At 41.6% G+C, this 27764-nt stretch overlaps 1 protein-coding gene across 5 annotated transcripts in view; it reads left to right on the top strand.

The window, feature by feature from the left end:
• The first annotated feature begins 1004 nt into the window (after positions 1–1004).
• Positions 1005–27764, top strand: part of ndrg4 (NDRG family member 4) — a 55179-nt gene continuing 28419 nt past the window's right edge. Inside the window, exons 1-4 of one of the 5 annotated variants that reach the window (XM_037450758.2) lie at positions 1005–1243; positions 4149–4222; positions 24286–24376; positions 26343–26498. In XM_037450758.2, the coding sequence (XP_037306655.2) occupies positions 4149–4222; positions 24286–24376; positions 26343–26498 (321 nt within the window). In that variant the 5' untranslated portion in view covers positions 1005–1243. The remainder of the gene's footprint in view (positions 1244–4148; positions 4223–24285; positions 24377–26342; positions 26499–27764) is intronic. The other 4 variants (XM_037450759.2, XM_037450760.2, XM_037450761.2 and 1 more) reach the window with 4 other exon arrangements.

The raw sequence follows: 27764 nt of genomic DNA, 5'->3' as shown, positions 1-27764 counted from the left end.
GACATGAAACTACAAAATAAAACAGGATGCAGTGTCACGGTTTGGGTCCTCTTCCTGTTTTAGTTTGAAGTTTCATGTTCCTTGTGGTCCTGGGTTAACTTCACTTCCTGCCTTGTCCTGTGATTGCCTGAGTGTTTCCACCTGTGTCCAATCACCTGCACCTCCCTTGTGTATTTAAGCCCCGTGTGCCTGTTGTCGCTGGTCGCGTCATTGTCTATGTCTACCCATCGTTGGTGCACGTTCTTTTGGCTCGTGTTCATTTTTGTGCAAAATAAAGAGCACATTCCGGAAATCTGAATCCTGCGTTTGAGTCCTGCCTGCCTGCCTTCAACCTGCACCCTCGACACTCTGACATGCAGACCCAAACCGTGACATTTTATTGCTGCTATTTGCTGACAAATGCCTGTACAGGAAGCCCAAATAAGTATATTTATTATCTTTAACAAAAATTCAATGTTGTTCCACAAAAAATGCCTCCAATTTTGATAAAATTTGCCTGCAAAGGTGCAAAAGGTGGCAACCCTACTATTATGGAAGTCCAGCTTGTGTTGAACCACCAAACACCGTCGTGTCTGGGTACAAAATAGCATTTTTAGCGCCACTGTTAAACTAAACCAATCATCTGCAGGTAAAGTGGATTGATCTGGAAGGAAGATATGTTTGGAGTTCTGTACAAAGAACTGCGCCTCAGAGGCCAAGAATATCTCTTATAAACAATTCATATTATATTTTAATGGTCTGAACTTCTGTCATGGATTGCTGGATGATGCAGTTATGTGATCAGTGTTCCCATCGTGTCCCAGTTTCCAAAACGTAGTCTGTGTTTTTGAAGGAAGCTTCAACCAGACAACAAAGCCCCCCTGGTTTCATGTAGGTGGTTTTGTGTGTGTGTGAGAGTAAATTCGACGTAGCTTATACCAGCTGCAGTGTCCTAGTACAAATCCATTCCCCTGCAGACTCACTTTCCACCTTGTCTGCTCTCCTCGACTTGCCCCCTTCCTCCCTTTCACTCAGCGCTGCATCATTGGTGAAACCACGTGCTCTCTGTTGATCATCGGCAAGGGGAGGGAGGTAGAGAAGGACAGAGCTCTCTCTCTCTCTCATTTCGTTTAGTGGACCCACAGACACACTCAACAACCTTCACTCTTCCAGTCCATAGCAGCCTGAGGGACAATCACACGGACACAGAGCGCAGAGAACAGCAAAACCAAGCGTCTGACTGGAAAATATATCTACTCCACAGGTACAGTAAAGCTCGGTCTGGAGCATGACTTAATTTCTGTATATATGTGTCTGAAACTGTTTTCACATACATTCAAAAATCCTGGCTGTAAAACTGTTGTGAAGCTGACACAAGCAGAATATTTTTTTGCCATCTAAGAAACTCTAATATGCTGTTTAGTGTTTCAAGGTGGAGGATGTTAAAATGAGCATGAGAGTTTTGGCACAATGTGTGTGGGAGTAGGCCTGCTGCTTTGTACTCTTTACTTCACCCCCCAACTCCTCTCCATCACACACGCCTCTGCATTGGAGTGAATAGCATGTTCCTTTGTCCCTGCAGAAAAAAATGGTATGTCGTTTACACTGCAGTTTACACAACTTTTAAGACCATGTGTTTGCACACACTGTCTTGAAACTTGGTTGGTATGTTGAAGTGGCAGATCCTTCCACTTTCAGTTGACATCAGACTTGAGTTTGATGGAGCATGTGTAGAATTTAGTTTAGTTTATAAATGAGTTTAGTTTGGTTTATAAATGATGAGTCTACAGTTCATTAAGTGGAAGTCATTCAAGTTTAATTGGTTTGTGCAAGCGGTGTTGCGTATCGGCCTTTATTAGCTGAAAATAATAATTAATAACAATAATAACTTAAGAACTTAGTTAAAATGATTCAAATAAGTCCTTGATTAATTTGTTTAAATACTATTAATGAACCATAATGGCCTATAAAAATGCCGCATAAGATAATGTGCAAAGGATTTTATAGCATTAACACGCCCACAAAGTTTGGCATCTGAATGCTGTCTGAAGACAGAAATAATTCAACGCAACAGTGTTCTGCAATTAGCTTTGTGAATTGGACTGCAATGAGGTTCATTTGGATTAAAAAAGTTTTTGTCCATAGCCCTGAGTACTACGATGCTATTTTTTTGGCATCATTTGCATCTGGATTAGCTGTCTTTTGGTACAAACAGTGCAGGTCCCTAAAAGCTGCTGAATCCTTAAGGGAATTAGCCCACCTCGTTTGTTTTGATGTTATGTAACCTATTGGATTTTTCATCCGATGACCAGTTCCACCAGAACATGAAACAGCCACCATAGATGAGTATTGGGGACTGGTTGGTCAGCTTGGGGTTTATTAATAGATTTAATAAGAATAGGCTGCTGCAGTTGCTGCATCAACTACTGTGTAACTCATCACTGCTCCAGTTAGCCCATGTTTGGAGAAAGAATATAGGCATTTCTGGATGGCAGTGGCTAACTTTTTATCAAAGAAACAAGAACTAAAGTTAAACAAGCCTGACATGACAATTTATTTCTGAGGTGCCCAATAGTTCGGGTACAATTTGAAAAAATCACAACATGCACGTTCCATGCACGTTCCACGGAAGCTAATTAGCGATCATTGCTTACTAATGGACGCATTTAATTTCACTCCAATCAGTGCAAGTCATCAGAGTGAGGTAATGACTAAAATGTGAGGAATGGTTGTGACGGTTCCCTCGCTTCTGGCAGACGAGAGGCTTGATGTTTTTATTTATTGATACGTCTCACGCTAAAAGGCATGCAACGCTGTTTTGTTTGGTTAACCTGCTACTCATTTACCAACTACTACACTACCCCCCCTTTGGCCGGTCCTTGAAGGGGGGGGGGCAGATCGGCATCACTTGGTCAGTTGAAAAGTAGCTCACAAGCCGGTAAAGTGTGGGCACCCCTGATCTAGTCAGTCACAAAAACTGGCTTGTGGAATAGAGCTGAATCTAGCTAAACCCTACCTATTGTCTATCTAGGCTAACTACGCTAGGCTAACTAGTTTGTTGGCTGATTTTTGACTGGAATCCGAGCATAACTAAATTACCGTATATTCTAAATGTTTAAAGACAGGCTGCAAAAATGATAGCTAACAGCACAGCCTAAAATGGAAGAGCATGTCAGTCTTCCAGATATTATCATACCAATGCTGTATTTACCTTGTACATTGGAGAAAGGACCTGGGTATGCCATCACCTCAGAGTCGAATGTGTTTGAGTACTACAAGTTGGAACAACTAATGGTTTCTCCAGACAGATTATCTATCGTTAGCATTACTAGTTTGAGAATGGAGATGAAAGGTACTTTTATGCAAGACAGATGTGCTAATAAATACTCTTCAAGGTCAGGGCTGGTGGGGTTTGTTTAACTTTTAGAGTCAGAAAGATGACTTAAAGCATGGTTCTCAATGAAATTCTTAAATTTTCTTTTTAAAATTAAATGCAGGATATATTATGAAGATTTTTTTATGATTAATGCAGTTTCTGATAAATACTGGTGAGAAATGTATTAAGAGATTTCTGATGTGGAAGGCTTTGTGCATTTTGTTTTCTCTGTTTCTCGGTGAGGGAGTGGGAGGTGACAGCCTCCCACTCCCTCACCCCTACCACCTAGTTGTATTTTCAATGAAGGCTGGCAGTGAAAATAGGGCACTGGAAAAAAAGCAATGTTGGTATCCACGAGTTTTGAATGCTGATTTTATTTCCCCTTTGCTAAATGCTTCCATTGAATCTAATAAGCTAGATTCATAGTGTATTATGAAACGGCACCATAGCATTATACATGTGAATTAGAATCTGTATGGTTGCACTGCCTTTTGGCCACTATAAGTATAAAGTTTACTATCAGTAAACGCAGACCTAGAAACTAGATTACCATCAATCACACACTCCAGCCTTCCATTCAATGTTAAATTCACATATTTTCTTCTATGCATCTTCCACAGTATTCTATTCATCTCTGCCTCCTCCCAAATGATACGTTCTCTCTGCTGTGTACAGTTTATTGCATGGAGTCTCCTCTCATAATGCTGTGCATCTAATTCAAGCTTTTGCACCTACAATGCACCAGAACCAATACAGTAGACATTGTCTCTTGTACTTTTATACCCGCTGCTAGATGGGGCCTGGATTGTTTTGGAACTTCCCTCCCAAGGCTGGCTGCATGGTTCCACAGAGCCTCCTGCAGACCATGTACGTAGGCCCCGTTAAACCACTCTACCTTAATACCCGCACTGCACAGGTCCCTCCTGTATCCAGCTTGTGCTGATTTATTCATGGCATTTTCCGTCCATGCATTCCATTGTGTAAGTCAGTCCTGTGTTATACATGTTCATTCTCCAGCAGCATTCCTGAAGTCTTCAGATTGAGAGATAATTGTGTAGTTGTTCAACAGAAATACAGAACGGGTAGTCTGTCATCTGACCAGGGTATGAAATTTACATATATATTTTGGGGGGCTGAAAGGGGCGTGGCTTATCTACTTTTTCCATATTGACAGTTATTGTTTCCACTATCCACCATGGAAATAAAAAACCGCTATATCTGCTCTTCATTTGTTGTGTGAACTAAACAAACGTCGGAACCACAAACGGGTTCATGACATCGACCGTCTCCGCACGCAGCGGGGGGAGGAGAACCGCACGCAATTAGCCCGGATGAGGAGAACGACGAGGAGGAGCTGCTTAATAATGAACTTGTTGTTCTCAATGATGAGGATGGGGAAGAGGATGTTGAGGGGGACGCCGAATAGCTTTACAAAGGTTGCCTCATTACTGGTGAGCTTCGGATTTAGACCTAAGTATTGTGTTTAGATGTAGACCTATTTTGCAAGGTCCATTTAGTTCGGAGTTTGTTTGCTCCATTTGACCGTAGCTTAATGGCTATGCCCATTCAGATGTTGCTGATGAATTTGGTAGTTGCGTAATATGACAGACCTAGTCTAAGTCCTGGCCATTTGGTTTAATTTTGGTTGTCTCCTGTTCGTTCTGTGATTGCTGTCCTTCGACAGGACCAGATATTTATTGTTACGGTGACACTGCAAATAAAGCGCTATACGCGAATAACCTTTTTTGACTTTCTTGATTGTAATTGAGAACATTGGAAAATATCTGCAATTAACGATGTATCTTAAGACTGACACTATGGTTTATTACTGATTAATTTCTAAATGGTTAGTTTCCAGAAAGTTGATTAGCTATAGGTCTACCGGTTTCATTCTATCGGTAAATGGTTGCAGGAAGTGCTGAACACATATGCAATGAATGATATTAGCCTACTGTAATTATGCCCATTATTTTATTTAAATAATACAATTCTATAACAGACGATACCGGTAAGTAAGAAATAAAGGCCTGCCCCTAATTCAGGCCGGGGCGCTGTGCAGCCTATGTAAATAAAAGCCCCGGCCACTATTTGAGGATTTACGGTAAATCATTTCAAGATAATTAACACTTTTAACACAGTTTACCGTAGGCGATGGTATGTTGCTTGGTCGTCTGGTGAGGAAAGGATACATATTCCTGACGTTTTTGCTCCCCTTGATAAAGTCAACTAAATAATTTGTGGTGCTGGTTGACAACGACGGTGGCAGTTTGTTTTGACTAGTTAACTAAATTGTAATTACTTTTGGAAGTTTTTTGCTCCTCTCCTCGTGATTTCGGGGGCAATTTGGCCCTTTGCCCTTGTATAACACTGCATCTGAAAATATCATATAGCCAAAAGATGGCAGTAACTTATGAGGAGAAGAGAAACATCTCTCACTGGCTGCAACATTAGCTAGCCAATCTCTAAATTTAGAGATGTATCTCTAATTTGTAACATGCCTGGAACCAATACTGGGAATAAGGCTTGAAGATGCACCGTGAAGATGCCCTGTGCAGCATTTGTTGCCAACCTTACACATTGTAGCTCTGTCTCATTTGGTAGCCTGCATCTATATGAGGATGCTGCCTTTGCAGTGGGCCTGGGCTGGGTCCTCCAAAAACCTCATAAGCTGAACCAAGCGGCCCCTGAAATACGACTGTCTGGTGTACGGAGCGTATTGAATGGGTCGTAATCATTTTGAAAAAATCGTTTTATTTCATAAAGACATCCTGATAGTTTCCTGCGTCATGAGCTTTTTCTCTGCCGCTCCTGTTGCCTAGCAACCTGCTGCGCTTGACAGTGAATGCCTTAAAACGTATAAAATTCCCATAGATGTGGTAATCTTATTTCATTTGATATTTAGAAAGATCCGCTTCAGCTCTGGAGCATGATTTGTTTCAGGCTCAGGGAAGAACATTTTCCGGTCATTTTCAATTCAAATGGTTTAAGTCCTGAACTTTTAGCTAAAAGTAATATTTCAATCTTAAGGCAGTGTAACATCTCGTAAACCTTGTGTGTATTCCCCGCTCCAGTTATCAGATCTTCGCTATCTTTGCCCTCGTGTGACTCTCATGACTATCAATGTATTGCCATGAATGACCCCTGTTGTGGATTTTTGCCTTGCTCCTGGATGGAGTTTATTTTTGTGTTCATCAGTAAAGAACCACCTTTGTTTTTAAAGTTATATTCGGTCTCTGCGTTTGACTCCAATATGCAGTGAATAAAAACACAGTAGCAAACACATTTATTGACTTGTAGGCACAGGCTCTTTAGTTTTTCCCTTGTATATACAAGCCAATCCAACTGTAACCTTAACATATTATAGAATATATGAAACGGACAGTAGCTGAACATTATCACACACATTGTTCTTTTTGCAACGTAATGCTTCTTTCTCCTGGTTCCCTAAAAAAAAAAATTCAATCAGGAGAGACTCATTTAATAGTAAACATAATTCATTACACAAGCATCACATATGAATTGTGCAAAGTCTTTGGCGAAGGCAGGGATACTGAGGTCCAATAGGCCTAATCCCCGTGGAATCCAGATACTGGTGGTGGCGGGGAAAGGAATAGCAGCAACCTGACGACAAACCAGGAACAACGCCGATGCTGACTGGAGGTGGAGGAGGATCGCCTCAGCTACACGCTGAAAATGACAGCTGACAGCCAACAGAGAGGAGAACACTTAAAAGTTGTTGACAGCAACAACGTGGCTCCAGCAAACAGTAGGTAGAATCTGATTGGTTACTAAAATGTCCACGCCCCCAATCAGCTGATCAGTAATTACAAAGCAGTCAAACAGAGTCAGACTGATTGTCTTCCTGACTGAACTTGCACTTAAGCTACATATAATTATTATGTCATAGTAAACAAGAAAACAGAATAGAAAAAAGCAAATCCTCGTCGGCCGCACTGCCTGATGGTATAGGCTGGGTCGCATAGGATGAATCAGATGTCCTCTAGATCGGTATTACCCTTTTAATGATTGATAAACATCTGAGCAAGGCCGCCAGAAACAATGATATCTTTTGAATCAGCTTTGGAAAGCCTCCCAAGCTCATTCACTCACATTCAAATCCCATTCATAAAGAACACAATTAAAATAATCGCCACCACTTCTTCTGTTTGGTGCTGCATCATAATAATATCACTACTACTGAATTACAGGAACATTACCAAAAGTTATAGTATGTCAAATGCTAATGTTACACATGACATAATATATCTGCTTGCCACAAATAATAACCTCCCCCTGTGGGATGCAGTTACGGGTCAAGCAACGACATACCGTCAACTTCAAAACACTTGTCAAGCCACTCATCAAAAACTAATTTAATAATGCGTCACACAGTTTGAAACATTAGTCTTGGCTACAATGTCTACTTTTAGGTTTGAAAATGCTTTATTTTTCCAAAAATTGTGCACCCATCGGTCGAAGCAAGAAGCTAACAAAGAAACTGAGATATCCGTAACGTATCTCTCAGACGACCCCCCCCCCAAAGTTATATTAAAACAAAAACCAAGCACCCAAATCATATCAGTCATAAATGCTCCTTACCTTTTGCCGTTTTCAAGGAAAATATATAATTCTGTTTTGTTTGGATCGAATGATGTAGTCATCTTGTGGAAACTGAAAATGGCAACTTGTGCTTTCCGTGTCATGCATATGCATTCACAGGAGGGTCAACGGTAAAGTGGGAGTTTCCCATGAAGAGATGGGAGGGGATGTGTAACGTGCACATAATGTATTCCGTGGTGTACAGAAACTGCCGCGAAAGCGTGCCTCCTAAAAGCAGGTGTTAACCAGAATGCGGGTTTTCTCACATGCCTCCTGGTGAAACGACAGCAGTAATCCAAGCCAGACGGCGACGTGGGCCAAGGAGACGACAAGGGTCACACTTTTTTTCAGTTGAGTAAACAAAATCATTGCGCATTACAGATGAAGCAGCCATACACTATTACAGTTACTGGAAGAAATACAACTTCGTTGTCACTGAATTTTTTGTTTTTGCTGTTTTGTCTTTGGCTGATCTATGATGGAAAGAGAGGAGTAGGTCCATCCACTTGAGTGTTTTAAATGCCTGCTATGTACAGTACAGTGGACAGAGAAAGATTACCTATTGAAGGTTTTGTAAATACAATGTAAACTGAATCATCACTGCATGCTCGTTCTGCGGGTTGGCCGTGGCGCTACGTTTGCAAATATATATATACATGAGGGCTGAGTCAGAAAGAAAAATGATTTCAGCGCATTCCGTGAGGCCTGTTTTAAAGCCTTTCTATCAAAGTAAAAGTTAAAAGATACTGCCCACAACTTAGATGACTGTTTTGCCTTCAATTCAATTCATTTTATTTTGTATAGCCTAAAATCGCAAATTACAAATTTGCTTTGAGGGCTTTACAGTCTGTACACATGCAACATCCTCTGTCCCGAAACCCTCACATCGGCACAGGAAAAATTCCCCAAAATATGAAAAAACCCTTCAATGGGGAAAAAAAGGGAAGAAACCTTAGGGTGAACGTCAGAGGAGGGATCCCTCTCCCGGGATGGACAGACTGCAATGGATGTCATGTGTACAGAATCAACAATGTAAAAGATGTACAATACATTCAATTTCTCTAACAGAAATGATACAAGTAATTGCAAGTAGCAGAACAAGTGTACGGCAGGACCACTGCAGGGACAACCATCATCAGGTCGAACCACCATCTACAGAGGCTTCTGTGGGGAGGGAGAGCAGAAATATGTTGGTTTATGATGACAGTAATATGAATCATATTTAAAGTAATGATGATGGCAGCAGCAGGTGTCAGCAGAGCCATGAGCCAGCAGTCAGAACCGGGGTCCGCACGAAACTATGATCCACGGAGACCTGCTAGGCGAGAAAGCACAAAGAACTCCCGGAAAGAAGCTGAATTAGTGATGTACATTAATAAAACATGGATGATTGTGGGAGGAGAGAGTGAGAGTGTGAGAGTGAAAGAGGGGCTCGGTGTGTCCTAAGAGGTCCCCCGGCAGTCTAAGCCTAGAGCAGCTTAACTAAGGGCTGGTCTGGGCTAACCTGAGCCAGCCCTAACTATAAGCAATATCAGAGGAACGTTTTAAGCTTTATCTTAAATGAACTGGCAGAGTCTGCCCCCGGGACTGAAAGTGGAAGCTGTTTCCACAAAAGAGGAGCTTGATAACTGAAGGCTCTGGCCCCCATCCTACTTTTTAAAACTCTAGGAACCACAAGTAGCCCACCATCTACGGAGCGCAGATGCCTTGTAGGGCAATACGGTGTAACAAGCTCTTTAAGATAAGACGGTGCCTCACCAGCAAGTGCCTTGTAGGTGAGGAGGAGTACCTTAAATTCTATTCTTGATTTAACTGGAAGCCAGTGCAGAGGAGTTAATACAGGAGTTATATGATCCTACTTCTTAGTTCTTGTTAATACACGTGCTGCAGCATTCTGAATCATCTGGAGAGGTTTAAGCAATTTACAAGAGCCTTCTATCTCAATGTTTTGTAGGGATTGTAAGTGATTTTATTTCAGGCGAATCTGAACATTACTAAATTTGTGGGCCCTCTGTTTAACCAGTAACATATACTGACATACACATCAGAACACATTTACAGGTGTTCCCCTTTATCCTGACAGCAAAAGGAATCCAGATACACAAAGTAGTTCCAGAGAAACGGCCCTTTTTATCATGCTTATGCCATTTTTGTAGCAGAGGCCGAAAAACAGCCCCAGAATTTGTCTTGACAAATGGGTCCACTAGTGTTTTTCTTGGAGTATTCACCGCCCCTTATCATATCTCAAGTCCGACTTATTGAAAACTCAGCCATCTCCATGACAACTGTATCGACTGATGTGACGTGCTGCTGAAAGCTACAGAATAAGCCAGTAAGAGGACAGTGTTTCAAAAAGATGCTGAACTGATTCAGATTTGTTCTAGACCTTTTGGATCCAGTGTTCAGTCCCACGTTTCCTTTGATAGCCCCTCAGCCAACCTGTTTCCAAGGCCGCGAACCATTGTCACTGTGCATTGGACCAAACTAATGCAACTAACTAGCAGGTTTTAAGGTCTTTAACAACTAAGATCTGATTTGGGGATTTAAATTTAAATCACACCATCATTAGTTTACATGACTGTTACCAGAATAAAAGGGGCATCACAGCACGTCCTTTCATCATACACACCGCCATCACCTTTGAAATGCCAGCCTGTGTGATTTTCTGAGTCACCTTGGAGGCAACTGCATGTTCCACACATCTCTGCATGGTAATATTTATTATGGATTATGAATTGCTGCTGGGGTGCTGGGTTGTGACCTGTTTTCTAGTGAGGACTGTTATCAAGCCATGTGTCCATGAAGGGACCCACAACAGTTCGCTTTAGCATGCTCCACCGAGCTCTGCTCCTCGACATCTGGTTCTCTGCTTGGTTCAGGAACCAAGCCCCCTCCCCTCCCCCAGTCTAGTGTACTGCTGGTAGCCACACACTATCCACCCATCTGCCCCGCTGGCCTCCATCCCGTAGCCCTGCGGGCGGACCACAGGAACACACCCACTAGAATGGACATTTAGTTGCATCTTTCACTACCTCAGGGAGCGGCTGCTCTTCATCGAACCAACACACTGAATAAACTTATTTGAGGTTTTCCCTTGGAGCAGCATGTACTTGAGTTATAAATGAAGATATTATTGTCGTCACTGCTGTTGGAAGGAGGCGCTGCTTCCAGGTGTGATACCGCCTGGTTTCAAACCGTATCCTATCCGATAGTTTGCTTTAATCTCATCTGAAACGCAAAAGGTGTGAACTCATCACACATTTCATAAAAAGCCTATTTCGAAAAAGTTGAGAAAACTAAATTAAATTTTGCAGCTGTTCTGAAGCTTGTCTGTATGTAATGTTACAAATATAAATATATGTTAAACATTGAGTTTTTCTGAACATCCAATTTACGTTGGCTTAAACCTGCAGTACTCAAAGTAAAGGCATGAAAAGAACTGAACATGACACCCTCACTGTAGGAAACCATCTCTGAGCACACACTTAGACCCCTAAAGGGGGCGTGGCCCATTTAGACCCCTCTGATGCCCCTGACTGCGAGCCGTAGCGAAAATAGAGATAAAGGGAGCGTGTTGTCAAGTGTGAGTACACCACTGTGTGACCGGATACTCCCTGTGGGCTCGATACTGTCCAATCAGCTTGCTGTTTGCTGTAAGCGTGGATGCAAAAGAAAACCGAACTGAATACAAAAATCCGGCTGCTTATCTTCAATACTCTTTTTTTCCCCATCTGATAGAAATGTAAGTCTTTCGTACTATGTCTCCACCAGCTTTGCAAAAAAAAAAGCTGAAGCTCAGTCAGATTGGATGCAGGCCGTCTGAACAGCAATATAAGTCTTGCCATAGGTTCTCAATTGGATGGAGGTGTGGGCTTTGAAGTGAACCACTACATTGTAGCTCTGGCTGTATGTTTAGGGTCAATGTCCTGCTAGAAGATGAACCTCCACCCCAGTCCCAAGTAGTGGTGAGCTCCTTGGCCTTCATGGTGCTCGTTGTTCAGTAACGCTCTCTAACGAACTCTGAGGCCTTCACAGAACATGTGTACTTATACGGGGATTACACTGCAGACATATAAATATGTGACATAATTGTAAAAATGTGACATTGTCTCACCAGATCTGTGATCGGGGTTGAATACCTAGACACTCAGCACTTTGTGTTTGTAAATCATTTTGTAAACTCTCCCTCTACTTCCAGACGATGGACTATGTTGTGTTTCTCCATAACATAAAATCCTAATTAAATAAAGTTGAATCTGAGTTATACCATGACAAAATGTAGAAAAGTCCAAGGGGGTACTTACGAAAGGCACTGTACATGTGTCTGGAGCTGATATTGGTTATTTAGTTCTCTACTACGATGTAGATACCCATGTTTTTCAGTAGCTATAAATAAGTGATTAGGTTTTCTTAAAAGAAATGGTGCATAGAGCTGAGCTGTTCACTGTGATTTAAACAATGCAGGTGTGTTAAAAAAAATGTCATCCGGGTTATCTGTTCACCTATGCACACCACACAGACCAACGGTGAGAAGATGGCAATGGGAGGAAGGATGTGTGTAAGTGAATTTTGGGGGGGCATGTCAGTGTCAAGGTCTCTGCTCTGCTCGACAGGAGGAAGCTCACCAGAAATCTCATCCACTTAGTTTAATAACACAGACGACTGAAAGACGGGAGGAAATAAGACGGCAGATAGATAGGCTGCTGCTATTTCATTTGTTCATGGCCTTAATGACTTAATGAGTGTGTGTGTGTGTAATTTGAAGCAGACTAAAGCATGTGATAACACACAAACATGTGTAGTCTTCTCAAGTCTACACAAGAGAGTTGTAAAATATACTTGTACTGTAAAAAGAAGCAGTGAGTGAGACTTACTGAGACTAGGCTGGGTTGTCATGGCAACCCTTTCTGGGCAGGAGTGAAGGAATGAGAGTGAGGGAAAGAGGGCAGGTCTATTTTGTTCTCCTCGACAAGCTGCATTGAAAGTAGGCTGTTTTCTCCCCAAAGTACAAAAACAGGACCACTTGTTCTGGTTGGCAGTGCTCCTTTGTGAAATAGAGGACATAGAAAACAGGCCTGTAAATAACTTCTCACCCACTGACACTTTGGCTGCCTGAGCACAGTTGGTTGAGGGATGAGGAGAGGCTTTGAAGCTCGGCCCTCCACTGTGGAGAGTGGACTGTGCCCCATTGCTCAACTCAACGGCTTTAGCACCAAAACACTAAAGGAATCTGGCCTGGATTGTAAGGATACCATATGGAACAAAGAGTTAATTCAAGTGGAAAACGGGTAACAGTCAGCAAAATGTTTTGGAATCATTCATTGTGTTACAAAAAACAATTAAATTGAGCACCATTTGAGATCTTCAACATAGATGGTGCAGAAGTCACCCACTCGACAAAGCACTAAATCAGAGGAGGACTGCTGCGGCATCTTTCCGCCGACAGCAGTGACGTCACAAGGCCAAATATAGCCGGTGTAATGCAATGGTAATTGATTTCACAACCAGCTGTCTTACATAAGCAAGTCAGGGTGAATAGGGAAAAGAGACGGGCGAGATGGGGGGAAATGAGAATAAACAATGGAAGCAGGAGAGGTGGTAAGGGAGAGAAAGAGGGGACACAAAGACAAATGTTAAACGACAGATGGAAGAAGTGCCAAAATGTTGAAGGACAGTGAAGAGGATTGAAGGGGAAAAGAAGCAGAGACAGAAGAATATCGTGTGTGCTTGTGTATCCCCATCAAGTGGCTTTGTGTAATTTGTATAAAGTCACCAATATTGTAAATCTCACCTTTTTAAAACTGCAGTTATTATTTTATGTTAACATTGTGCTTTGGCAAAACAAGCACCGGTCACAACGTATTGATCTTTGATAGTTTGATTGGAAGTCACAAGCTTCTTCTGCCTGAGGGGTGCAGTAAATCAACAACCATCAGGAATATTGTGTTGACAAGTGTATATATGAATGCTTCACACATCCAATCACAACTCCCACAAGTTATAAAAATGTGCTCCAGGCAGAGCATTTGTAATATTTTCTCAGCGAAGCAACATGCTAACGAAGGAAACAGCATATTCTCTCAGATAAACACAAAAACCACCAAGCATCCAGCATTTAAATCATTAAATATATCTATTTTTGTTGGGCGGACGTGTATGCGCACCATAAGCGATTTCAGTTCTTTCTGGCCAGATTTTTTTTGGGGGGGTTAGCCAATCCTCACCGTTGGCGCATCATTTTATGATCTTGGCTTCTGAGTGGCTAAGGAAGCTGTTATTCAATCATGATTTGAAGAAGTGGTTGAAACCGTCGGACAATTTGACTGCTCCCGTTTCTGGGCCGTGAGGCCTTCACAAATGCCTCCTCTAAAGTAGTAATCCTGACGTAACACTTCACATGTTTACTGTCCACACACTGGGCTATCACGCAGATGTACTGTTAGCCTGGTATCACCATTTATAGGACTTAGAGCCCATATGTCAAACTTGCGGCCTGCCAGACAAATCCGGCCCGCCAGGGCGTCCAGTGTGGCCTGCCGCCGGTGTCTGGGTGGATGTCCTGCCGGTTGACTTTGCCAATAACACAACGGTTCATACGCATGTGCGGCCACGTGCCTTCCCCCACCCTGAACCGTCAGGTTTTATTGATTTATTTCTTCAACTGGTAACATAAACTGATTAAAAAAAAATCGTAAACTGATTTTTACTCAAGATTTTCCTGACAAAAATAATATTGTCTACATATTGAAAGAACGAAAGAATGCATCGAACGAACAAACGTGATCAAAAAGGTGAAGCCCGGTTGAGGACGTCTGGAAGACTTCTCTTGTTCTGGTAGATTTATTTGTCAAATCACAGGTCAAGCAACAGCACTGTGCTTACAAAGGCGGGAGCAGTTCTCTCTGCCTGCAGGCCGGAAGAATAACTGACTAACATCAGGAAGAACATTATGTTTTATCATTTTTGTTAGATATAAAAGGAAGGATTTCTATTGGCCCTAAACTGGCGTAGAGGAGGAGCAGGTCCTCCCCCCGCAACACAAGATCCAATCACATCCAATGTGTAGTCTCCTAACATTAATGTAACATAAGGTAATGATGGTGCTTGGTGTGTCCCTAACTCCCATCCTTATCAGATCTGTTTCTGCCTGGTTGGCACTTTCTGACCTTGCACTCCTCAACCAGGACAAGACAGCGACTCCCAATGAAAGAGCTTTTGATTATCAATACACTAAGTAGTTGAGGAGGCTCAGTGTAGTGAGGCAAAGATATTAGGAGCACTAAAACCCGGCAGAGCAAGGTGACATTGTCATCATTATCTCTCGGCTCAACTTAAGTAATATAGCTGTTTTTTTGTTAATGTTACCAACTGCATCTTTCAGCATGGCCAAAATAAACAAAGTTGCTTTGCTGGATCTGCTCCATCTGCTGGATGAGCTAATGGGCAAATAGATAGTATGACAATCAATCAGCATTCAGTTTAAATTAGACATCAACAATAGTTGCCACTTGGTGACACAGAACATCGTAGCACTTTTTGTAAAGGGGGTCCTCATGTCTGGGTTGTCTTTTGCTGTTGGATCAATGCAGATTTAGGGAAAATCCAGCATGATGGATAGAGATGGTTCTTAAGGATTTTTTTTTCTCCTATTTCCAATCTTTCCTGCGTATGGCTCTGCTTAAAGAATGTGGGCGACATTTCCTCTGGATGAAGTTTCAGTCTGTATAGGTTGCACTCTTTTCTTTGGCTATGCAGCCACGTTGGCGAGGACAGCTGGTGTTAATCGTCCAGTTCTTGTTTTTCATATCCAGCTTAAGGTTTACAGAGTTCAGGCTGATGAATGTTGGGTTGATCCCCCCTGACAGTCTGCAGGCTCCACTGTCTGCAACTACGCATGTGATGACATCCCGTTTTATCTATGCATTAAAATTAGGGCTGTCAAATGATTATTAAAAATTTTAATCAAATTAATCAAAATTTTCAGTGGATTAATCAGGATTAATCACTATTTGCAATTACACCTGAATCCTAACCATTTTTTCTTTCTGAAATGCATACCAAAGATAAATAACAGGACACAGATACATAATTATCATTATTATTATCATTATTATTTTTTACATGAATACATGTTATTGATATTTGACTTGGTTTAATTCATTCCAGAAAATAATCAAAGCAATGTTATTTGATAAGTTACAGACAGATTTCCCTGCATGGCTCTAGAAGGGTCTCCCGATTTCCACCCTGAAAACAATATTGCTTCACTATCCGTCACTGGGCGCGCCGTTTCAGACCAAACAATAATAATGATTACACCTTGAAGTCGAGCGCGGCAATTAAAACGGAAAAAGATGAGACTGGCGCTGCAAGAAAGAAAACCGCCAGTAACCCCCCCCCCCCCCCCCCCCCCCCGTTGACCGCTAGCACCCGCACCCCCCCTGGTCCTTTTCAATATCTCCCTAATTCTGAGGTCTCAAGGTTGGGAAGTATGGCGATGACGGCCTCTTTATTTCTGCTCACGCACTTGACCATTTCCAGCGTCGAATTCCAACGTGTTGGAACATTTTGCTATTGTGCTAAATGATCTGAGGTTGATTTTGTTAATGGCCTGCGAACATTCAGCGTGGACTGGCGCAAACGACTTGCTGAACCTGACGGCCTGACATATGCCTACAGGTGGCAGTAATGTGTTGTACAGGATGAAGTGCATTCCCTAGAGGAAGAGGTACTTTCCTGACCTGAATAATTTGTCACACTGCGCATGCGTGAAATTGACGTAATTAACAACAAACAACTAATTAACGTCGTTAATGCGCTATTTTTGACAGCCCTAATTAAAATACATGTTTGCAAATTCTAATCTCTTAGGAATTTCAAGGGAAAGTAGAGAATAATAAAACTTGTGACTGAAATAAACACTTCTGATTTCCGAGGTTTTGACGCGCAGTTATGAAGTGAAGGAGAGGTGGTGTTGTCTGTGTCCTCATATCCCTGTGGCAACGTTCCAGCGGCCTCAGGAAGGTCACTTAACTTTTTTAATAAACTAGTTGCATTTGGAAGGGGAGAGCAGAAGGAGAGGGGAATGAGAGCGGAGGTTATAATGTGTGGTGGTATTTGTTCGAGACCTGATTGAAATGTAACATTACAGTTAACATTACAGCTTGTCATATTGTGCAAACCTCCACAGACGATGACACATTTTGTCCAAAATAATGAATTATGTGAAGTTTTGTGGGGCTTTTGAGTTTGTCTTTCCTCAACACACTGATCGGGTGTTTCAAACAAACTAGGTGCGTCTCAATGTATACATATACATTTTCTAATATATTTTAGATAAATATATATTGTAATATATTTATTAGGGTCCTCGCTACGACTAGTCGTAGAGGAACCTATTGTACAATTTTTTTCATAATTTTTAAAGAATAGGGGGTGCTGTAATTAATGCTTGAAAATCTGCCTTTTTGGCCTGTTTTTGGCCTTTTTTCATTTCTTACAGTTGTAAAAGACTGAACTCCTCCCAGGGATTGATCCCGATTCTTTTCAAAATCGCGCACTGTGATACTGAGACCTTAGGCTCTAAAAATTGCATTTTGCCAGAAGAATTTCCAAACTATGTGTGGGACATTTTCAAAAAAACACCATTTGCCACAAACGTTGAAGTTGTTTTAACTCGACCATACTTTATCTAATCTGCTCCATATTTTTCATATAGCATGAACTTCTCACCCTTTAAACATCCAAATGATCATTTCTAACCTGTCTTATGGTTTTAAGAAGATATTATGGTCAATGAACTTTGCAAGGGGTGTGGCTTAATCTGGCAAGATTTATAACTTCCAAATGGCTTGGCCTGCCCTCACCAAAATTGCAGGATGTGTAAACATTGAACCCCGGAACATACCCTAAATTTGTCAGAATTTTTGAAAATTAGGGGGCGCTGCATTTAATCATTAAAAAAGTGCCTTTTTAGGATATTTTCATAATTTCCTACAGTTGTTAAAGACCGAACTCCTCCCAGGGATTAAACCCGATTCTTTTCAAAACCACGCACTGTGCTCTTGAGACCTTGGCCTCTAAAAGTTGCATTTTGCCGGAAGAAATATTAAACTGTGCGTAGAGCGCAATTTAAAAAAGACACCTTTAAAAAGATTTCGAAGGAAGTTGGATCATGTATGGTATTTTGAGAGGCTTTTATTTTGGGATGGAACATCAGAATGAAGTGTAAACCTTGTGGATGTCTACTATCAACCTGAAGTGGAATGGTCATGACAGTATTGATTGTTTCCTTTTAAATCTAATCTGAAAATGACCAAATGTAGTTTGGTGATAGATTTTGAAGGAAATTGGCTCATATATGGTATTTTGGGAGGCTTTTATTTTGGACTGGTACATCAGAATGGTTATCACCAAGTCACACCATGGTGATGTGTACTCTCTGCCTGAAGTGGAAAGGTCATGAAAGTATTGATTGTTTCCTTTTAAATCTAATCTGAAAATGACAAATTGTAGTCTGGTGATTGAGATATTGAAGGAAATTGGCTCATCTATGGTATTCTGAGAGGCTTTAATATTTAATGGTAGATCAGAAGTTCCTGGTTATATGTTGACATAAGACCCAGGCCTAAGACCATGATAATGTCAAAGATAAAGTTTGCCAAGCGGCATTCCTGGCGTTCCACGGTTAACAACCACTGACTTGCGAACGCTTCGTCCGACGGCCGCAGGGTTCCTCGGCTGCATTTGTAACCGTCCGGCCAGTGCAAGGACGTACTCGCAGCTTTAATTATAATTATATTCGATATTTAAAATAGTTTTGATATGGTAGTTATCATAGTTATATTCTGAATATTATTTATACACATACATACATATATAGTTGAATTGTTTGACATAATAAGCACATCTTATTCAAACTGTTGGAACAAATGTTAAATATTTAATTGAAAAGTAATAATGTGTGTTTTATACCCTTTTTTGGCATTAAATCATACTGGGATGTTTACTGAAACTGATTAGCTGGCCCTACCAAAAAATAAATAAATCCACCACTGTTATTGTTCAGTTTTACGTTGAAAAGGCACTTTGTGCCCTGAAACATCCCTGCAAAGCAGCTCATCAAGCTTTACCTTTTAGGGGCTGATATGGCCAGAGAATACCTACAGTCACTCAGTAAACACACAGTACAGTATGTTACAAAGCCTTCTTTCCCATCCAAAACAAAACAAAAAGAAATCCTTGCATCAAGCTGCACTCGAATTGCCACAAAAATCAATACACATCCAAATTTATCCAAGATGTATTCATGACGTTAGATGGATGAACAAATCTCTCATATTTTTGGGAACATTGTCTATGAGAAAAATACATTCACATTATGCCTCAGCAGTCGTTAGCGTTGACAATAATTAAGTGCAAACAACGACTTGAGAATATTTCCCCTAAACAACAATCGATCCCACTTCTGATGTCTATATTTTAGAGTGATGCAGCTTTTTTGGACAAAAGTCATTGGCCAACTCTGTGCACAGTCTTTTTGTTTCTTGTTGCCAGTAGCACCAATTAGTCATATAACAGGTGGAGGCTTACTTTAAGTATCAGTCCTGGGGTTAGTCTTAAGGTCTATTTTCTTTTGTAAGTAGTAGCTCAGACACTCTGAGGTCTCACACACAACTCGTCTCAGTGGCATCTGGGCTTTGTCTCTTTTAGGGTGTTTTTCTTTTCTATGAAAGAGGAGAGAAGGATGGAGCAAGACGGCGAAGGAAGAGACAGAGAGGTATTATGTGTTGATAAATAGAAGATGTTGTAAGCCCTGACAAATTTGGGTCAGTTACATCATCAGCTGCATCTGTCTAGTTAACTTCTCATTAAATTAGGATACATTTTGTTATTTAATGTTTAAAAAAATGTAAATCTGACCAATCTTCCACTCTGAACATTACTCAGTTAGGCTCCAGTGTTGGTTGGACTGATGTGATCATGTACTGTAACAGTGTTCCAGTACTCACCCCACTCTGTGCCTGTGATAATGTATTTTTGTCCTGTGTATTATGGCTGTGTGTGTGCACCCTCAAACATAAAAGGCCAGTTTAATTAGACCGTAATCCTCAGTCATGTTGTTGGGGCAGCAGTCTGTCTCTAAATTGGAGTCTTTATTGATATTCTGCTTAACTTTGACAGAGAACAAAGTGTATTTTTGTAGCTATGTCAGACATAGACTTGAAAAAGAAAACATTTGGATGTGACCCTTCTGGTATGTATTAGAGCTGGGCGATATAGACCAAAAGTCATATCCCGGTATATTTTGGCTGGATATCGATATACGGTATATATCCCGATATTTTCTCCACATTAAAGGGAAGAAATCCTGAACGCAAATATCAAAGCAAAGTCAAAGCCAAATATGACATGTCATTAGTCGTTTAATTGAAACCAGCTATTTCAGTAAGGAGTTGCAAAATCAAATAAATAAAAATGAATAAATAATAAATTAAATTAAACAAATAAACAAATGCTCAGCCGTTCAAATAATATGTAAACATAAATAGTGTATAACGGGAGTATTCTTTTTTAAAACAAAGCTCCATAAGGTGCACATATAAATAAAAATATATCTATAAAAAATCCTGTTTTCATCTCCCAGTCTTGAATGAAGTGAACTGTCACGCTCATGTAGGGCTCACACGTCCTGCTTGACCACATATCGCTGGTCAAGGCAAAATGGGTCATATTAGCGAGCCGGGCAGCAAGGCTCTGCCTGACTTCAGGATACATTTTTGGCAGTGCTTCTCTTGCAAAGTACTTGCGATTGGGAAGCTCATATCTCGGGTCAATCGTTTTCAGGAGCATTTTGAATCCGACTTGTTCAACAGTTGCAACAGGGACCATATCTTTAGCAATGTGATAGGACACCGCTTTCGTTAAAGTACACCACTTGCAGTGAGCTTTGTTTCGGGGCTGGAGCTTGTTCGGGTTGTTTCTGGAATGCGGCTTCTGCAGCGAGCAGTTTCACACACTGTTCGTATAGCAGTTTGTGCCTTCCACCCCTGGCTGTAACCTAGGTTTGCCAACTCTCCCAACTCCAAATTACGGACACTTTCGCGGGCTGACAGGGGGGGGAGTTCTTTTTTTCCATATGTTGCTGCAAGCTATTATTTTTCAAAATTATTGCCAAAGCCCATATAGAACCACAGTCAGCAATTATTTTATTAGTTTTAACACTGAAGCTACAGTGGGGCAAAAAAGTATTTAGTCAGCCACCAATTGTGCAAGTTCTCCCACTTAAAAAGATGACAGATGCCTGTCATTTTCATCATAAGTAAACCTCAACTATGAGAGACAAAATGAGGAGAAAAAATCCAGAAGATCATATTGTCTGATTTTTTAAAAATGTATTTGCAAATTATGGTGGAAAATAAGTATTTGGTCACCTACAAACAAGCAAGATTTCTGGCTCTCACAGACCTGTAACTTCTTCTTAAGAGGCTCCTCTGTCCTTCACTCGTTACCTGTATTAATGGCACCAGTTTTAACTCGTTATCAGTATAAAAGACACCTGTCCACAACCTTAAACAGTCACACTCCAAACTCAACTATGGCCAAGACCAAAGAGCTGTCGAAGGACACCAGAAACAAAGTTGTAGACCTGCAACGGGCTGGGAAGACTGAATCTCTAATCAGTAAGCAGTTAGGTGTGAAGAAATCAACAGTGGGAGCAATTATTAGAAAATGGAAGACCTACAAGACCACTGATAATCTCCCTCGATCTGGGGCTCCACGCAAGATCTCACCCCGTGGGGTCAAAATGATCACAAGAACGGTGAGCAAGAATCCCAGAACCACACGGGAGGACCTAGTGAATGACCTGCTGAGAGCTGGGACCAAGGTAACAAAGCCTACCATCAGTTACACACTACGCCACCAGGGACTCAAATCCTGCAGTGCCAGACGTGTCCCCCTGCTTAAACCAGTCCATCTCCAGGCCCGTCTGAAGTTTGCTAGAGAACATTTGGATGATCCAGAGGAGGATTGGGAGAATGTCCTATGGTCAGATGAAACCAAAGTAGAACTTTTTGGTAAAAACGCAACTCGTTGTGTTTGGAGGAAGAAGAATGCGGAGTTGCATCCAAAGAACACCATACCTACTGTGAAGCATGGGGGTGGAAACGTCATGCTTTGGGGCTGTTTTTCTGCAAAGGGACCAGGACGATTGATCCGTGTGAAGGAGAGAATGAATGGGGCCATGTATCGTGATATTTTGAGTGAAAACCTCCTTCCATCAGCAAGGGCACTGAAGATGAAACGTGGCTGGGTCTTTCAGCATGACAATGATCCCAAACACACTGCCCGGGCAACAAAGGAGTGGCTTCGTAAAAAGCATTTCAAGGTCCTGGAGTGGCCTAGCCAGTCTCCAGATCTAAACCCCATAGAAAATCTCTGGAGGGAGTTGAAAGTCCGTGTTGCCCAACGACAGCCCCAAAACATCACTGCTCTAGAAGTGATCTGCATGGAGGAATGGGCCAAAATACCAGCAACTGTGTGTGAGAACCTGGTGAAGACTTATAGAAAACGTTTGACCATTGCCAACAAAGGGTATATAACAAAGTATTGATATGGACTTTTGTTTTTGACCAAATACTTATTTTCCACCATAATTTGCAAATAAATTCTTAAAAAATCAGACAATATGATCTTCTGGATTTTTTCTCCTCATTTTGTCTCTCATAGTTGAGGTTTACTTATGATGAAAATGACAGGCATCTGTCATCTTTTTAAGTGGGGGAACTTGCACAATTGGTGGCTGACTAAATACTTTTTTGCCCCACTGTATTTAATCTTCATATCCAATTTTGAATCCTTATCCAACCAGGTTTTACATTAGCATTGAGGGGACAGCATTTCCCCATTGTTGCTTTAATGTTGCTGTCCATTCACTCCACACTAGCAGCAGCTGGAGTGTGGTCTTTTAAATAAGGAATAAAAACATGACAGTTATCATCAAGGTGCAAATGTTTGCAAAGAAAGGTCAGATTCTTCCCATTCTCACCGACCTTGTCAGTAACTTCATAAAACTCATTTAAATTATTATACGCCGCCTCTTTGCCACACGCAGCTGTCGCCTCCATGCATTTCTTTGTTTTGTTGATGACGCATGCGCGGTGCGACACTGGTGGCTGGTGTTGCCAGATTGGATGTTTTTCCGCTACTTATTAAGGCGCGTTTATGGTGTGTTTTCTATAGAAATCTGGCACCCTATTGAACGATGTTAACCTGAATCACAGACACCAGAATGAACGAGTTCACAGTGACGTTCATCGGGCATTAATACAGTACGTTCAGTTCACATTCGCCCAAAATATGAACGAGTTCATGAACTATTGCTTGCAGAGCGCAAATTGAAATATATCGATGTATGCGAAATTGTCTATTTCCATGTCCTATTAAAAAATATATCGATATATTCGTTTATACCGATATATTGCCCAGCCCTACTAGACACGACCAAGACCAATGTGAAAATAAAACTCATCATTGACCTATTATAGGTTCCCTACATAGCTTACATAATATAGCCTGTGTTGCTCATTCACGTGTTTCGGAAGTTTATTTTGTAAAGAAAGTGTATGTATGTAAAATCCTACATGAAAACCTACCAGGCTAACGAGATGCTAGAGCGGCATATAGAGCAGAAATTAGAGCGGCATATAGAGCAGAAATAGTTTAACACTGGGTTGGTACAGTGAGATTATTTGGTCTATATCACTGCTAGAGGAAAAAAAAACTAAGGGTACTGTTATTTTACTTTGTTATGGACAGTAAATAGAGTAAAACAACACGGTACTCAACAGCAACAAATGCCCCACTATAGACACGGTGAACTAATATCACCTCTCTCTCCACTCTAGTGAAGTCAGAAGAAGACATATTTATTCCCTCTGTGTATATTTAAGGAGCCTAACTAACTCCTCCATCCTTAAGTTGTATTGCGGTAATATCAGCAATCAAAATGCCAGCAAACACTGCAATGTGTCTGCAGCTGTCTTTGTTTCCCTCCAACATTCAGGTCAGTTTTCTTAATTCCACCTCTGTTTCCAATCAGTTCCTCATCTATCAACGGCTCAGGTTATCCCCATTCAGCAAATTATTTAATTGGTGAACTATAATGGGGATTTATGAAAGTCATTACATTTCATTTCCACTGAAATGCCATCATCATACAACACATCAGTAGTGAAGCAAAAGCAGTGCTGCACTGTATTCTGTATGATGATGAAGTATTTGTGTACCGTTAAATGTGTGGTGCCTGAGTGTTGCCGTGGTGATTGCAGACTGCTGTCCAGGATGGCGGGGATGAAGGAGCAGCAGTTCATCGAGGAGAAGCCCCTGCTGCCGGAGCAGCGCGGCGTGGATTCAGACATGGTCAGTCCACCTTTTTTCAGTTACCCTTAATGTCCGGCTGCTGGTTACTTTGTGACTGGACCAGCCACCTGGAAAGTATGAAAACAGAGGTTTTTGCTCATTAGTCGTGATGGATGGTTGAATTTGTTTATGTGCACAAGAGGTAATTAATGATCTCCATTTGAGGCTTTCCGGAAGCACCTTGGTGCCAACCTAAAGTTCTTCTCTATGGCTACTGCAAACCCCTCCTACACTCGCTGCTTTGAATGCGTCAATCATTTATTCCACAGCCAAGTACTCACAGTTCTCTTACACTAATTGATTGACCCTTAAGAAACGTCATAACTGGTTAGGTACGTATAGATACATTTAAAATGTGACTGTTTATAAAATAACACAGAACAGGAAGCAGAACATGTATACAGTATATTCTCAAATAGTGGCCGGGGCTTTTATTTACGTAGGCTGCACAGCGCACCGGCCTGTATTTAGGGCAGGCCTTCATTTCTTACTTACCGGTATCTTCTGTTATAGAATTGTATTATTTAAATAAAATAATGGGCATAATTACAGTAGGCTAATATCATTCATTGCATATGCGTTCAGCACTTCCTGCAAACATTTACCGATAGAATGAAACCGGTAGACCTATAGCTAATCAACTTTCTGGAGACTAACCATTTAAAAATGAATCGGTAATAAACCATAGTGTCAGACAGACTTAGACTAGGTCTGTCATATTACGCAACTACCAAATTCATCAGCAACATCTGAATGGGCATAGCCATTAAGCTACGGTCAAATGGAGCAAACAAACTCCGAACTAAATGGACCTTGCAAAATAGGCCTACATCTAAACACAATACTTAGGTCTAAATCCGAAGCTCACCAGTAATGAGGGAACATTTGTACAGCTATTCGGCGTCCCCCTCAACATCCTCTTCCCCATCCTCATCATCGAGAACAACAAGTTCATTATTAAGCAGCTCCTCCTCGTCGTTCTCCTCATCCTGGGCTACTTGCGTGTGGTTCTCCTCCCCCCGCTGCGGGAGCTGCGCCAGCGCATTCCTACCAGCGGCGCATGGCTGTCCCGCTTTGAAACAATGGATGAGACGCGCCTTCATGAACAATAACAAATTCGCCTAGTAGGCCTACGTGGTAAAGTCTTTTTTCATTGCCAACAGTCCATGAAATTAGCCAATGACATTAAACATAAGGAGAACATGTATTTATGAAATATTACTTTTACTTTTTTCTTTTTTTTAACCGCGGGCCTGTATTTGGGGCCCGGCCTTTATTTGTCCGTATCGACCACGCCCCCGGCTACTATCTGAAGCCCGGCCATTAATTGAATCCCAGTCTTTATTTGAGGATTTACAGTACGTTTCTTTCAGGCCCTCAGTCTTACAGATAGAAGATGACACTGGACATCTTTAGGATTTTTTTCATTTTTCTAAATAAAACCTACAACAGGCCTGGCATAACCAGTAAGACACATTCATAAAAGAATGCTGAAAAAATGGATGTTTTGAATGACTCTTTCAGGAACTATCCTTATAGTAAATACACAAATGTAGAGGCAACAAATTAAAATGCATTTATATAGAAAATAAATGACTTTAGAATCTGGCCTTTACCTCAGACATCAGTAGGTCCAAGACGTTGGTTACGGCCTTGAAAGTAACTTCCCAGCTACTACCTTTTACGCAGTGTTTCCATGTGACCTGACTGCAGCATATTCCGTGTTTGAAGTTGCATGTGCACGGTTTAATGTGTCAAGTCTCAGCACACGTCTGTTCCTGTTTTCCTTTCAAAAGGAAGGTTGCAGCCCTCACTCTCTGATGCTGAAACAGAAAGGGAGCGAAGATAGGCTCCAAGTCCTGAATCACATTTTTATGTATACCGGATGTTGTTGCTCTGTTGCGCCCCACCGCCCCGCATTTCCCATCGCAGTTGTCACCCAATAACCACCTTGTGTTTGTTGCAGGATAAAGGAGAGGAGGCATCGGGGGGGTCACCGTGCCCCGCCAGCAATGCGCCTCTTAACCACCCCTCTTCCCCCAGCCGCCCCACGCACCGCTGGCATGTCATCGCGCGCCACTGGCTCCGCCAGACGCGCCGTCGGACCAGCGGGTTAATCCCGGTAACTACCAGAAACATCAGAAGCACCAAATCTAGCGCACACATGGTAACCTCCAGAGGTGTGGACTCGAGTCATGTGACTTGGACTCGAGTCAGACTCGAGTCATGAATTTGATGACTTCAGACTCGACTCGACAAAACGTACAAAGACTTGCAACTCGACTTGGACTTTAACATCGATGACTCGTGACTTCACTTGGACTCGGGCCTTTTGACTCAAGAAGACTTGCTACTTCCCATGAAAACATTTTCACACGGCCGCGCCGCTCTGTTTATCTGCATCTGTCAAAAAAATGGGCGCCACCTGTATGCAGAGAGCGCGCGCTGCCTGCACGACATCCAATCACTGCAGTCCATTTTACCGTATCAACGAGACAGCTCGTTCATGGTTACAAAAATCGGGATTTTTGAACCCGGATTCAGACTCCGATGGAAATCCTCGCCAACATTATGTCAACGTCCGTTTTAAAGTACTGTAACACAGTCAAAGTCGATCCACCATTACCCTTTCCTTCCCTACGTAGTCTAGGTCTGTGTGGCAACGCACCATCACCCAGGGTTCCCCGTCCCCACCATAATAAGAGGACTTGAATTGACTTGAAACTAAAATGGTAAGACTTTGGACTTGAGACTTGTTGGCTTTGACTTTTGACTCGACTTGGGACTTGCCTCATCTTTGACTCGACTTGACTCGGGACTCGAGGGCAACGACTTGAGACTTACTTGTGACTTGCATAACAATGACTTTGTCCCACCTCTGGTAACCTCTGGTAAAGACTGGTATAAAACACTAGCTTGGGGTTCAAAATATGTTGGTTAAATACATGGCAATGTGTAAAGTGTGGACAGAAGTTCACCGGAACATTAGTTCACTGTTGTGTAAGAGAGCACAAAGTTATTGTGGTGTTTTATTCTTTTTATAATATAAATTCCTTTCTTAATATTGCATAACTTTTGCTAATATTCCTTCCCCTGCTCATAACCACCATTGTGTTGCAAAACGGTTAGACACAGGAAGCATTTCACTTTGTGAAAGAAGCCCCAGTAGACCTCCAACATCTTTAAATGTTTAAAGGATAAGCGTTAGATGAGCAGCCTTTCTGCTTGAGCAGCACGCGCATTAGGCCAATTCCTTAGGAAATGATTTACCCTTGTTGTGCTAGACCTTTGTCCACTGGCCCAGACTTAAGTCGTGAATCTCCCTGCACAAGATTAATTTAGTACTGCACGTATTATTATTGCGTTTTAAAAAAAGTGATCCTCTAGA

The sequence above is a fragment of the Pungitius pungitius genome, chromosome 6 (genome assembly GCF_949316345.1).
Source record: "Pungitius pungitius chromosome 6, fPunPun2.1, whole genome shotgun sequence".
Classification (NCBI taxonomy): Eukaryota; Metazoa; Chordata; class Actinopteri; order Perciformes; family Gasterosteidae; genus Pungitius; species Pungitius pungitius.
Note: the sequence above shows the minus strand (reverse complement) of the source record. Positions and strands in the feature narration are given on the sequence as shown.